Below are 14,731 nucleotides of genomic sequence, written 5' to 3'. Positions count from 1 at the left end.
GCTGCTGACCACACCCTGTCTGGACCTCGTGCCTGCCTGGCTTCAGTGAGCCCGTGCCCTGGAGGTTGCCACCTTTTCCTCTTGTCCCAACCACTCTCTTCCTTGGGCCCTTTCCCTTGGGTGTCCCATCTGCTCCCATGACTTCAACTACGACCTCTGTGCACCCATATCCCAAGTCTAAATCTCTAGCTCCGACCTTTCTCCTAAGCTTTAATCCTGTTTTTCAACAGCTGGCCGGTCAACTCACATGCTCACCCTGGCCCTATGTCATTAATTTCCCAACTCACCATATCGCCTCATCCCCCAACTGGTGGTATTATTACCCTCCCCAGAAACCAGACCTCGATTTCTCCCTTTTTCCTAACCAGGTGGAAGCCAGGTGGAAACAACAACCCATTGACGGTTGTTGCCCCATCATCTCCCTCCCCAAGTCTCCCCCGCCTTGTTTCCCTGGTCACCACCACCTCTCACCTGGACACTGGAAAAACCTTCTCAGCTGCTCACATTGCCTTTGGACTCCTCCTACTGCCATTCACCCCTCATGCCCCTGCCTACAAGCAGACATCACCTGAGTGTCCTGCTCAAAAGTAATCACTGGCTCCCTGCTGCCTCTAAATCAAAAGCCAAGATTCTCGGTATGGTAGTCAAGATCCCAGCTGATCCTTCTGGCCCAGTCTTTCATCCCCTCTGTTGCTATATACTCTTGCCTCTAGCCACACCAGAAGATGGTCCATTTCTGGACACTCCCTGCCCATCTCTGCCCCAAACCTTTGCTCATGCAGTCCTTAATTTCTGATGGGCCCTCCACACCACAATGGTCAAAATTCTTCCCATTCCTCAAGGCCTCGCTCAAAACTATGCTTCTCTGAACCCCGAAATTGGAATTAATTTCTCGCTCTCCCAAATGCCCTTTGCACAGCAATTATCCTCTCCCCATTATCAATGATGTGTAGTGGGTCTTGTTAACCCATGTTTTTCTAACTAGACTGAGTGGGCTTTGTGCGCTGGGACTTTGGCTTCTGCAGGAAAGGGCGGTCATGAAGAGCGGCATGAGAGACTGGAGGTATAGGTTTCTCTTAATAAAAATGTATTTATGCAAGCTTGTGCATGTTTTAAAAATTCACAAAGCAAAACCAGAGAAGGTGCCAAGAAATAAAAGTCTCCCCTCCACTCCCCCAACATGTGGCTAAGATTCCCACCCATGCACAAACTAGCTGTATCACTTCCTCGGGACTCTGGTGAACGATGAACGAAGACGAGAGGCCAAGGCTGTGGGGAGTCCTCCACCAGTGGAGCTGGGGCTCAAACCCCAGAGGCTGTTGGTCCCAAGCCCAGCTCTGGATTCCCAAGGCCCAGTCATGGTATCTTGTGCCCCCACAGGGTCCCAGGCCCTTCAACAGGTCTGGGGAAAGACAGGTGCCCTGGTGTAGCTCATGCAGGTGGATGGGATCTTGCGGCAATGTCTGAATGCTCCCAGCAAGGCCCTTGAATGGTGTGGGCATGGAGCTACATGAAGGAAGAAGCCCTAAGGGCCTTGGCAAAGAAGCAGATGTGCAGGTCCAGGCAGGCCCCTGGTGCAGGCGGCCTCTGGGGAGCACTGAGGCTGCACCCTAAGGCAGGCATCACCAGGCAAGGATGGACCCTGGAGGAGGGGTTCGAAGGACAGGCAGGGCAGGCCAGATGGGGGATATTTAGGGAGAGCCCAGGAACACACAGCGCTCTGAGGTGGAGACAGAGCTGTGTGCACACATGTAAGTGTGTATGCACGTGTGTGTGCATGTGTGTCCACACACACAGTGGAGGCATGGAGCTCGGACAGGTGTCTGCTCTGCGGAGGCGTCTGGCTGGTATGAGGCCATCGGGAGATGACAGGTGACTCGGGGTCTCTCTCCTTGCCAAGTGGGGTCTCACACTAAAGAGATCCAGAAGGTGTGGTGGGCCAGGGGCTGTCCCTCCGTAATGGGCACGGAGGCTGGGAGAGGAAGCCTGCCCTTCTGCTTGGTGGTTTTTGTTTTTTCCATCTAGGCAGCTATAAGGAATGATGTCCACAGAAGTAAAGCAAAGAGTACCCGGGAAGGATTCCTTCTTCCTCGCGTGGCCTTCATAAAAGCATTTTTACAAGCATGTGAGAGGGGTCTTTCCTGAGAACTGTGGCAGAGGGAAAACGGGCTGTGGGCAGTGTCCAGGTCCCAGTTCACCAACGGAACGCTGGAAAGCGTCCTCTGCCAGGGCCGGGCTGTGGTGGGCAGGGGGAGTGGGGAGTGGACGTTGGGGCACAGAATTTAGGCCCAAGGCCTGGTCCTGCAGGGCAGGAGACCCTGTCCCCACCCTCCCCCAGATAAGGCTCAAGAAGCTCAGGCACTTACTTCATGGTGATGGTGTTGAAAAACCAGGAATAGAAGCCCTGGGGAAAAAGGAGAGAAAGTGTGAGAAAACCCAGCGCTGGGGCGTCTGAGGCAGTGAGGCAGTGTCCGGGGCTTCCTCCCCCGGCAAGGTCTGGACTGGAATCGGTGCTGAGGGAGATGTCTTTTCAGAAGTCGGGCATCCTGTTACAGCAAGTGGTGGCTTAGAGGGTGGGGCTCAGACTGGAGGGAGAGAAGGGACTTTGGGGTGGACGTCAATTGCTTTCTGACTGTCCCTCGTTGCTTCCTTCTGGGAAATGCCCCTCCCCTATGCATGTGGCCCAGTGGACTGTCCGTCAAGAAGAAGTCTGCTACCAGTGGTCAGCTGACCAACGGGAACATGACCCAAGAGGGGCCAAGCAAAATGCTCTTAAGGGGACTGATATGGGTGTTGGGAGAAGGGTCTTCCTCCGAGTTCTTGCATCTCGGTCAACACCAGGCATCCTGGAGGGGCTTGGTGAGTCTTTGATGCCACATGCAGGAGCTTGTCTGGGATAAAAAGCCTGCTCAGAGGAGAGAGGACCACAGAGGGGATCCTGGTGGCAATGCTGGACTTCCTGGATCTAGCTGTACCTGAAGCAGCTGCTTCCCTTAGATTTCCCTGCACTCAGGCCACACATCACCCTTTTGTTATAATGCTAACTTGAGCTGGGTTTCTTCTTCTGCATCTGAGGGTCCTGTCGATTATACATTTCTCTCAGGGTCTTGCTGTCTGGAGTTTCCGGGTGGTGGGAAAAGGTGGCCTCAGCCGGGGGCTGGGAGGGGCTAGAGAGTCAGTCAGCTCGGGAACTGTATGCATAGGGTAGGCAGAGGGCCACAGCTCTAAAAGCTGCCAGATGTGGTAGCTGATTCAGTTACCCTGGTGCATGCTTCCTTCTGGGATCCCAGAGGGTTTGGCAAAACCTTGGAAAAGGTTGCAGCTCTTGATTGGGTCACGAGCCCATCAGCGACCCAGGCAGGCCCACTTGGTTGACAGTCCCCCAGAACCACATGGACTGGGGAAGGCGTATTTCCCACAAGGAGGAAATGAGGGGCAGGCAAACGTGAAACAGAAGGAGGTTCCTTGCTCCCTTAGGTGTAAGGCCCACCTTCTAGGCCTCCTCCCTGTGCTGGGCGGGTTGACTGTGGGAATGCCCATCAGGAATGTCCACTTGTGGGGGGACCATTTCCCCAGCTCTATCCTAGGGAACTAAGGCAGGGATAAAAGCCCGGGTATGAAGCAGAGCGATGATGGGAAATGGCATGATGGCGGCAGTGGCGACTGGGAAAGTCCCAGGGAGGGGGTGAAGTGCTAGACAAGACTTGGGCTGAGAGTCTGGCCACCCCTTCCCTACATGGGGAGTCTTTCCTCACCTCCCACCTCTGGGCCAACATGCAACTCATTAAGGGAGCAAGCAGGTTGGCTGACGGGCCCTAGAGGATATGCAGAATAGAAGAGTATCAGTGGGAGGGCAGAGGTAGTGAGTAGAAGTGTGGCCTATGGACCCATGAAAGGCACATGGACACAGATGTGTGAGTGACCAGGTATGGACCCATATTCTCTTTCTCTCTCCCTCTCTCTCTCACACACACACGTGCACACACACACACACACACACACACACTCTCCCCTGCATATATATTGTACCTCTGAAAGGCATACACCATTCAGAAAACTTAGCAGCTGAACAGCGGGCCTGAGAAGCAGACACATCTCCCCTCTTCTCCCCGCCCCGAGGAAATGGCCACAGGCTCCCAGGAGCCAGCTCAGTGGACACGACTGAGTGACAGCGGTCAGTTCACTGCACCCACCTCGGTGGCTCCATCCTCCCCACTCTCGTCACATCTGCCCTGACCTGCTCAGGGTGCTATGAGGACACCTGTTCACTTCACCCCCTCCACTCAGCCTGGCTGAGGCCTCGCCATCTGCCTGGGGCCCTGCAGGGGCTACCTCACCGCACTCTTCCTCCGTGTCTAATTTCTACCCTCTTCTGTTTGACTACCCCACTGCTGCCATCATGATTTATCTTCTAGATATTTTTAAAATAAAATGTCACTGTACAGAAAAAAACCACACAAAGCTGAAGTGATGTTTCTAAAGATAAATCTGAGAATTGCCTTGCAAGGTAGGTGTTACTGTCCTTATTCGACAGAGGAAACCTCCAGGACGTGAACCTGTCTGAGGCTCCCGTTCTTGTCAGGGGCAGGTCTTGGCAAGTAAAGGGACCAGGTCTCTTGGAGGGATGAAAATGGATGAAAATTTGCTTCCAACAAACACATATCAGATACTAATTACACGACAGGCTGGACCGGGTGCTGGGACAGTGGCGAGTAAGACCAGTATAGCTCCCACTGGGGGAAGTGGGCACACTAGATTAACTGTGTAGATGAGGAATCATCACAGACTGGGTTAACAGCGCTGAAGAAAAGGAATGCAGGGACTTCACTGGTGGGCCAGTGGTTGAGAATCCGTCTTGCAATGCAGGGGATGCCGGTTTGATCCCTGGTCAGGGAACTAAGATCCTACATGCCACGGGGCAACTAAGCCTGCAGGCCACAACTAGAGAGAAGCCCTCGTGCTGCCATGAAAGATCCCGTGTGCCGCAACTAAGACCCAATGCAGCCAATAAATAAATAAATATTTTTAAAAAAACACTAATATACGTTATTTAAAAAACTTAAAAAGAAAAGGAATGCATTTTCCATGAGGGTATAACAACAGATCTGGACCCAGATTTGGGGGCGGACAGGGATCCCCAGGGAAGTGGTACTTGAGCTGAAATCTGAACAAAGGTTGGGTGTGTTAGCCAGAGCGGAACCAGTGGGGAAGGGGGAGAGGAGAGAACAGGTGAAAGGCCTGGGGAGAGAAGGAGGTGGCGCTTCTGAGGATCTAAAAGATGGCCAACGTGGTGGAGGGTGGGGCAGTTGGGAGGAGACAGACTGGACAGGTGGGCAAGAGGCCAAACCACGAGACCATGGCAAGGCACCCGCAATTGACTCCAAGAGCATTAGGAAGCCACTGAAAGCTTACACTTACACAGCCATGTGTCCCTGTTCGTGGAGCTCGCTCTGGATGGAGTAGGGGGCACGCGTGGACCTAAAGAGATCAGTTAGAAGCTACCACGCTCCTCCAAGCAAGAGACTGATGGAGGCTGGACTGGGGGATGGTGGGAGAGGTGGAGAGAAACAAAACTGGGAAGGTAAAGGCAACACAACTTCGTAATGAACTGGCCATGCCCAGGGGCCTGGGCAAGAGCAAGGCGCGTGCACCTGAATGGATGGTGGGAAGTCTGAGACCAGCGATCCAGGGATGGGTGGAGGGGGTGGGAGATCACAGCATGTTTTGGACAAATTGAATCCAAAATGCCCTTACAATATCCACATGGAGATATTTTGAAGGCCATTGGATAAATGGGGCTGGAGCCCAGAGGAATTTAGCTGGAGCCAGAACTTAGGAGGGATCTGTGTAGAGGTGGCAACTGAAGTCATGAGTGTGGATGACACTGCCTTGGAGAGAGATGGGGAGGGTCTGGGATCTGCTGGGGGGACTCCCGGTGTGGAGAAGGCACCAACAGAGGGAAAACCCAGAGAGCGGGAGACCATGGAAGCAGCGGGAAGTGCTTCCCCTCTATTCAAGAAGGGAAGATGATCCACAGGCTCGGGTGTTTCTGAGAGACGAGAACTGAGGAAAGCTCATTGGATTTCATCGCATGGGACCGTTGGTGGCCCTGGGGCTGTCTGGGTGGGAGCCACGTGTGAGGGGTTGAGGAGTGAGAGGGAGGTGAGGATGTGGAGACAGCAAGCCAGACCTCTCTTCTGGAGTTCAACTCGGACCAGCCCCGAGCGCCATCTAGAGCACTTTAGCTCCACTCCATCGCTCTGGAGGGCCTTCCTTGCTCCCTTTCTCCTTCGTGCACTTACTGCCACCACCTTCTTGGCACCCTAGGAGGCAGGTACGGTCAGTATCTCCATATTTCCGATGGGGAAACAGGCTTGGCAAGGTGGAGGCATTTGTCCAAGGTCACGTTGCTAGGAGTGGTTGGGTGGCTGATTGCAAACCCCCTGCTGATGAGCCCGCTCCTTCCTGCAGATGCCCGGGCCGCCTGTCCAGAGCCCGGACGTCTGCCCCCGCCCTCACCAGGCCCAGGCCCACCCCAGCACCCACCTTGTCCCTGTGCTCCATCTCCAGGGAAATATCCGAGGGAGACGTCTTCTCACTCTGCTCCCCATAGATCAGCGAGGTCAGGCTGCCGGCCAGGAAAGGTAGTGGGGAGGTGGAAAAGGAGAAAGTTCTTAGGTGCCTGCCTTGCTCCCTGGGCTGAGGGCTGTGGTCCCCTCCTGCCCAGTAGCAGACACGCCTCAACTTGTTTGCTGAGCACACAGCTCTGGGCACAGACAGGTGGCCAACGCATCTCGGGAGTCATGAGATCCAGAAAGGCTGAGGTCTGAGAAAAAAGTGGCCTCGTGCCCAGAGGTGGCTGCTCTCCAAGTCACCTTAATGCAGGGAGGGCTAGAACACGGGCAGGGGTGGTAATGAGATGCCACCTGCTGACGAGACACCTGTGCAGTTTGGGCACTGGTCAGAGCCGTGTCCTGGCCACGGCAGCACATCCCCCGATGAAGCAAGCAGCTCACTCCCGACGCCCAGCCTCTCCTCACCTGTCGTTGTGTATCAGCAGAGCCAGGCGTCCGTAGTCCCACGCGGCTTTCCGGAGGAAGGAGTAAACCAAGACGATGACCTATAGGTCAGGAAAAGCAATATGGCGCAAGAGAGCTCATGGATGCCTTCCCCTCGACTGACCCCTGAATTCCCATGGGGAAGACTGTCCCTGAGGTCCCCAGGGGCTCCCCCCTAGGTGGCCAGCTCTGTCAGGGTAGGGGTCATGCCTTCTGCAACTCTAGATTCCCAGTACCCAGCAGCATCCTAGCACAGAGTGGATGCTCAGAGCGGTTGAATGAAGGTGCTGGTGGCATGTTTAGAACAATGGAGAGAGCACTCGTTGAACAAATCATCAAGGGCACACGTGGGAGGCTCAAGGGCACTGGCCAGGGGGACCTTTGGACAAGGGTGCAAGGAAGAGAATCAGGGATTCCACTGTTCCTGCAGCTTCCTCTTCTCCAAGGCCCACCCACCCTGGGCCGCCCTGACATTCAGATAGTTCCCACCACTGTGGCTGGCATCCACGGACAGCTGGGGCCCCTTGTATCACTTGTGAAAGCTGGACCATCCACCCTGGGTGAGACCTCTCTGTCTGCCCACTGCAGTGCCCAGAACTCACCACCCACAAGATAACGTTGAGGAACAGCACAGTGGGGATGCCCCCAAAGGGCTGCCCCTGCAGGACAGTGCTCCGAGACTGGAAGCAGTCGTCAGCCGAGAAGTTCCGGGACTTTTCCACCATATTCAGGTTGCCCGGCGAGACAGTCATCCTGGGAGGCTCCCTGGTGAACAGAGGGGTTTCCAGGGCAAACATGAGGCCCCCCTCCCCCCACATTATGCAACACGCAGAAGCCTGCCGGGGAGCTGGGAGGGGTGCGCTGAGCTTATAAATGGTCAAGGCAGGAGGCTCAGCCCTGAGATGGCATGCAGCCCTGTCCTGTAAGACAGGGGTCCCCAACCCCCGGGGGGGACGGGGTCACACAGCAGGAGGTGAGCAGCGGGCCAGCGAGCGAAGCTTCATCTGTATTTACAGCTGCTCCCTTTGCTTGCATTACCGCCTGAGCTCCGCCTCCTGTCAGATCGGGGATGGCATTAGATTCTCATAGGAGCGGGAGCCCTACTGTGAACTGCGCATGCGAGGAATGTAGGTTGCGCGCTCCTTATGAGAATCTAACGCCTGATGATCTGAGGTGGAGCTGAGGCAGTGATGCTAGCGCTGGGGAGCGGCTGCAAATACAGATTATCATTAGCAGAGAGGTTTGACTGCACAGAGACCATAATAAATCAGTTGCTGGCAGACTCATATCAAAACCCTATCAATGGGGCTTCCCTGGTGGCGCAGTGGTTGGGAGTCCGCCTGCCGATGCAGGGGACACGGGTTCGTGCCCCGGTCCAGGAGGATCCCGCGTGCCGCGGAGCGGCTGGGCCCGTGAGCCGTGGCCGCTGGGCCTGCGCGTCCGGAGCCTGTGCTCCTCCGCAGCGGGAGAGGCCACAGCGGTGAGAGGCCCGCGTACCGCAAAAAAAAACAAAAAACAAAAAACAAAACCCTATCAGTGAGTGGCAAGTGACAATTAAGCTGCATCTTACAGAGCAGACTGGACATAAGCGACACACTTCGGGTGTCACTGTCTCCCATCACCCCCAGATGGGACCAGCTAGTTGCAGGAAAACAAGCTCAGGGCTCCCACTGATTCTGCATTATGCTGAGTTGTATAATTATTTCATTATATATTACAATGTAATAATAACAGAAATAAAGTGCACAATAAATGTAATGTGCTTGAATCATCCCAAAACCATCCCCTACCCTCGCCCCCAGTCCATGGAAAAATTGTCTTCCATGAAGCCAGTCCCCTGTGACAAATAGGTTGGGGACTGCTGCTGTAAGAGGCCACTTCCTCAAACCCAGGGCCAAGATGGCAGAATAGCCCAGATTCCCTGGGAGAGTGTTTATTTTGTACCACTCGCTCCTTTTGCTAAAAGAGTTGTAAAATGCACAAAGCAGTCGTTCCAATGGGTCTTCCTATTTCTACCCTTGCGAAGCTTTTCTTGTATATAAATGAACAAGCCTCACAAAGGTCTCAGAGAGGAAAGATTCAGTTTAGAGGATGGAACCACTGCATCACGGGGCACCTGCACAGACAGGGCCACTGACGATCATCTTTAACATCTTACGATTCTCTGATCTAGTTTCCAAGAAAGGCAATAGCTCCCAAGACTAAGTAAGGAAAGGATGCAGAGTGTCTGACACAGCAATGACTCCCTGTTTCACCTAGAACTTGAACCCAGGAGATCAACACCTGTTCAGGGTCGTGAGCCAATGCAGTGAGTCGGAGACTCAGATGCAGAGCTCATGGTCACGGGCATCCGTATTCCTCAGGCCTGGGTAAGAGCAGAAGGTACGAGCAAAAGCTGGATGTGACCAGCAGCTGCTTGGACTTATCGGCAAGGTTGCTCTGATTTTAAAAGATCATTTGTTTTGGCTCCAGACTGCATCATACCCTAGAAATTCTTCACTCCCATTCAAGAAAAGTAGGCTAGGGGGCTTCCCTGGTGGCGCAGTGGTTGAGAGTCCACCTGCCAATGCAGGGGACACGGGTTCGTGCCCCGGTCCGGGAAGATCCCACGTGCAGCGGAGCGGCTGGGCCCGTGAGCCATGGCCGCTGAGCCTGCGCGTCCAGAGCCTGTGCTCCGCGACGGGAGAGGCCACAACAGTGAGAGGCCCGCGTCCCGCAAAGGAAAAAAAAAAAAAAAAAAGAGTAGGCTTGTTCATTCGACAAATATTTGGTGAACGACTGCTTTGTGCTAGACTAATGTGTATCAGTGAACAAGACAAAAAAATCCCTCCCTCGTGGGATTCTAGTGGGGAGAAGCAGTGCAGGGGTCGGGGTGAGATTAGGATTGTAAAGAGGGTGATTGCGGAAGGCCTCACTGAGAGGATGACATCTGAGCGGAGACTTGAAGAGAGGGGAGCAGACCATACAGCCGTGGCGGAAAGACACTGAAGGCAGAGCAAAAGCCTGGGGGCGGTAGTAGCGGTGGTGCAAGCTTGCCTGCAGCAGAGGAAAAGCTAATGGGCCGGTGTGGCTGGACAGGGGAGAGTGAAGGGCATGGGGGGTACCTGAGCTAAGGAGTGACATGAAGTGACTCATGTTTTAAAGGGGTCACTTTGACCCTGGCACTGAGAATAAATGGGGGTGAGGGCAAGCAGAGAGGTCATTTGGGAGGACTCTGTGGCAACCCAGGCAAGAGACAGCGGTAGCCTGGACTGCGATGAGAGCCGTGAGGTGGTCAGAAATGGTCAGATTTTGGAAATATTTTGAAGGTGGAGCCAACCAGATTTGCTGATAGATTGAACGGGGAGCGTGAAAGAGAGGAGTCCAGGATGGCTTGTGGACTGAGCAACTGGAGGTGCTGCCATGGGATGAAAAAGACAGGAAGTGCTGGATGGGAAGTGCAGGATGGCGGGGGGACCGGGAGCTGGGTTGTGGACATGCCAGGCAGGCGGCTGGATATGCGTCTGCGGTTCAGAAGAGAGACCTGGACACACAACATGGGAGTTGCCAGCATGGAGACAGATGACGGTTCGAGGCGTAGGACTGGATGACTGGAGTGGAGAGTGAGGGTCAAGTTCTGAGCCTTGGGATGCTGCTCTAATATATACAAGTTGGTCAGATGAGGAGGAAGCAGAAAAAGAGACTGAGACGAGCAGGCAGTGAGAATGGAGGAACAGCAGGAAACGGTGCTGTCCTGGAAGCCAGGTAAAGAAGATGCTTCCCGGAGAAGGGAGGGACCAGTGTGCTGATGTGGTCAAGTAAGAGTAGGACTGAGGAGGAGCCATAGCTGAAGCGAGGCGGAGGTTATTGGTGGCCAGACTAGAAGAGCTGCAAGAGAGAATGACAGGAGAGGATTTGGAGCCAGGGGCATCAGCAACTCTTTCGAAGAGCATGGAGAAGTGGAAGTGGTTAGGAAGGGAGAAATAGCTGTGCATGGTATGCTGATGGGAACGATCCAATAGAAAATAAAAATCTGGTGATGTAAGAGATGCAGAATCACCAGAGCAAAGCGAGGATGTAGGAGGGGTTGGGAACTAGTGCCCAAGGAGAGAAGTTGGCCTCTGCTGAGAGCTGAGGGCGGATAGCTGACCCATGGTAGCAGGAGTGCTGGTGGAGATTGTGGACATGCTTTCCTTACAGTTTCTATTTTCTCAGTAAAAGAGGGGACAAGGTCTCAGGTGAGTGTGTGATGCTGGTGGTAGGCAGATGTGGGCTGTTTGAAAACAGGAAAAAAGGTAGAACCAGAAATCCAGAGGAGTGAATGGGTTAGGGGAATGTAGCAGGATTCTGACAGGCAGCTCTAGGGGCCCACTGAGGTTCACAGTCTTGAATTTCCAACAAGAGCAGCCAGACTTTCTGTGCACTTTCCTCAACTGTATTCATCCATGTGCTTACAGGTGTGAAAGAGTCACACAGTTTTAACCAGGGTAGAGATTTTCCCAAGCAAGTATGAGAATGAAACAAGAGGATTGAAGGCGCAAGGGAGTAATTTTAATGACTGGCCGTGGAATTTAAGGCACATAAGGAGAGAAATGAAACATGAGAAGGGCGAGGAACAGTGAAAGCTGTTGGAGCTCCAGTGGGTAAAAGTATTTTTGATTCCTAGAGGGTGTGAGTTGACAGATAGGAACTGGCTGTTGGAAAATGATCTGGGTGATGTTGAGATTAAGAAGGGATTGCAGTTATTGGTAGTGATAAGGTCTAGGGCATTTCCATGGAGTAAGAGGCTGAGTAGTGTCAAAGAACCGGGGGGCTAGACTGTTAGACGGATCATCTCTGTGGATATGTGGGTACTGAAATCAGCAAGAATGAAGACAGGAGCAGTAGTGTCATGACATTGAGGCAGGAACTGAACTCTTCCAGGAAGGAGGGGTGTGACCCGGGTTGGGGGGAGTAGATGCCTATGACAGAGAGGGGGAGCAGGATGTCTAGGCTGACACCCGTGGGTACGAGACAGGGGCTTTTGCAGGGAGGAGGGAAGAACAGTCTGAAAGTTACAAAGAAGAGCAAGAAAGACATCTCTCCCATCCCCAGGTCCATGGTGTTGGGAGAGAAACAGAAACCACTCCCGGAGAGGGCGGTAAGGGTCCTGGGGAGTCTTGGGTTTCAGTTCCCAGTGAAAAGGTGATGCTCTGAGGATCTGGGGGGTGTTTCTGCAAACTGTGGGCTCTGGCACTGAATCCCAGTTCCAACTCCTACTTGCCAAGAGACCTGGAGCAAGCTCTTTATCCATGCCTCATTTACTCATCTGTAAAATGGGGATGGTGCTATCAATTAGTACCCACTTCACAGTGCTGTTAAGAGGGATATGTGGATTGAGGTTTATCAGTCACGGAGAAAAATGCCTGGAACACAGGACGGATCACATAGATATTTGTAAAATGAAAAGTGGACACAGAGTTCCAGGGGACACATTGGAATGGTTCTAGGTACCAGGGATGGTTGGGTGCTGGGGATGGAGAAGGGAATAAAGGTAAAGGGACTGGAGTACAGGAGACAAGAGGTGGCCCGGGAGTCTGGATTCCCTGTGCTAACTCAGAAAAATAGGGGAAAAGGGCGTAATGAGATTAGTCCTGGAAAAAGGAAGGAGAACAACACCCGCCTCCGGGTTAGCACCTAACGGGAGCAGGGAGCCTCTTGCCTATCTTCTTACTTTTCCTACTTTCTGCTACCCTCTCTTTCTGCCTAGGTTGCCCACAGTTTAATTATCCCAGGTCACTGGTTTCCACGCATTTACACTAACATGTTTAGCCAAATGTAAAATTATAATAGCTTACGTTGAACACAGTATATTTTAACAGTGAGCCATCTGCCAGAGAGTCAGAGTAGCAGCGATGGCATTCCTGGGGTCTCTTGGCAGATGGAGCAGGCATCTCAGCCATCCCAGGCTCTGGGTCAGCTGGGGCAGGAAGCTACAGTTCTGCTGGTGGCCACTCAGGGGAGCCCTTGTTGAGGAAGCAGGTGGAAAAAGGAGGAAGGTGCATCTGGTAAGTCTGCAGGCCTTGGGAGAGACTTTTCCTACCTGAGTCAGTTCTCCAGCGAGAGTCCCAGTCAGGCCTGGAGGCCCCACTCAGCTACGGGGCTGCTGCAGAAGAACAAATGCAGTGGAGAGTCCATGAGACTTAGGAACCCAGGCTGTCTTTGCTGGCAGCATCATCCCTCAGGGCCCCTTTCCTCATCTTTAAGCTTGGAATGCTCTTCCTTTATCATGTGTGTGTTTTGCCAATAGTTTTTTGTAGTCTTTTGCTTATCTTTTCATTTTCTTCGTGGTGTCTTTTGAAGCCAAAGTTATAACCGAAGTTATAAATTTGTGAAAGTCCAATTTATCAAATTTTCTTTTATGGACCATGTTTTTGGTATTGTATCTAAGAACTCTCTGCCTAACCCAAAGTCTTAAAGATTTTCTTCAATGTTTCTAAAAACCTTATAGTTTTAGCTCTTACAGTAAAGTTGATGATCCTTTTTGAGTTAATTTTTGCATATGGTGTGAGGTAAGGGTCTAAGTTCATCTTTGGGCATGTGGCTATCCAGTTGCCCAGCACCTTAAAATGAGGGGAACAGGGGCTTCCCTGGTGGCGAAGTGGTTGAGAGTCCGCCTGCCGATGCAGGGGACACGGGTTCGTGCCCCGGTCCGGAAAGATCCCGCATGCCGTGGAGCGCCTGGGCCCGTGAGCCATGGCCGCTGAGCCTGCGCGTCCGGAGCCTGTGCTCCGCAACGGGAGAGGCCACAACAGTGAGAGGCCCGCGTACCGCAAAAAAAAAAAAAAAAAAAAATGAGAGGAACAATTCATAAGGCCCTCTCTTCAAGGTTGTCTGGGGACTGGAACCAGGCCAAGGATGTGCAAGAGCTTGGTGAGCTGCTGCACAACCACAAGGACTTGGGACTGTTGCTATTATCTGGTTAACACTATGCATGATGAGGGCAGGGGAGGGGGTCCTGGGCTGTGACGAGCTCTGGCTTCCATCCGACTCTAAGAAGGTTTGAGTTCTGGATGTTGCTCTTTTCACTCATCCACTCCCACTCCCTCATTCTCTCTTATTCCAAAAGAACCACCCCGTCCTTTCTGACCTTTCACAAAGAAGAGCTGCACACTTACCATGAGCCAGGCCTCATGTCAGGATCTAGGGGCCTGGCAGACATGGTTCCCACCTGCATGAGGCTCCCATACTCACTGGGGAGACACGCAAGCACATAAGGCACATGCCTCTGCACTCCAGCACACTCCCATAGCCCAGGGGCCATGGGGAGGGCCCACCATCAAGCAGTCACAGAAACCTTCTGTGGGAATGTGACCTCCAGGCTGAGACATGAGGTGTCAGAATCAGCACGGTGCAGTGGGGAAGCGTGGGCAGAGGGAACCGTATTGGCAAAGACCCAGAAGGGAGACAGAGCACGGAGGTTTGGGAAGGTGAAAATGAACACTCGAAGCTCTAGTATAGGATGGACTGCTGGTTTGTTCTTTCATTTGTTCATTCATTCATTCAATAAGAATCCATTGAGTGTCTACTCTTGCCAGGCCCTGTGTAGACCCTGGAAGTACAAACATGAGGTCCTCTTTAGGGAGTTCACAGCCTTTGGGATCTGGGGAGGGGAATGCTATTGAGAGGTCTGGCTCAGGCTGCCATTCTGCCCA

At 53.1% G+C, this 14,731-nt stretch overlaps 1 protein-coding gene across 2 annotated transcripts in view; it reads right to left on the bottom strand.

The window, feature by feature from the left end:
- TMEM63C (transmembrane protein 63C) overlaps nt 1-7,810 on the bottom strand; it is a gene marked incomplete at both ends in the record, with an annotated part of 33,474 nt that extends 25,664 nt beyond the window's left edge. For both annotated transcript variants that reach the window (XM_079699926.1, XM_079699927.1), the window contains 4 exons: nt 2,367-2,404; nt 6,547-6,628; nt 7,041-7,120; nt 7,661-7,810. In XM_079699926.1, the coding sequence (XP_079556052.1) occupies nt 2,367-2,404; nt 6,547-6,628; nt 7,041-7,120; nt 7,661-7,810 (350 nt within the window). The remainder of the gene's footprint in view (nt 1-2,366; nt 2,405-6,546; nt 6,629-7,040; nt 7,121-7,660) is intronic.
- Nucleotides 7,811-14,731: the final 6,921 nt, after the last annotated feature.

The sequence above is a fragment of the Hyperoodon ampullatus genome (genome assembly GCF_949752795.1).
Source record: "Hyperoodon ampullatus genome assembly, chromosome: 3".
Taxonomy (NCBI): domain Eukaryota; kingdom Metazoa; phylum Chordata; class Mammalia; order Artiodactyla; family Ziphiidae; genus Hyperoodon; species Hyperoodon ampullatus.
The sequence above is the reverse complement of the archived record's forward strand: the minus strand, read 5'-3'. Positions and strand labels throughout refer to the sequence as shown.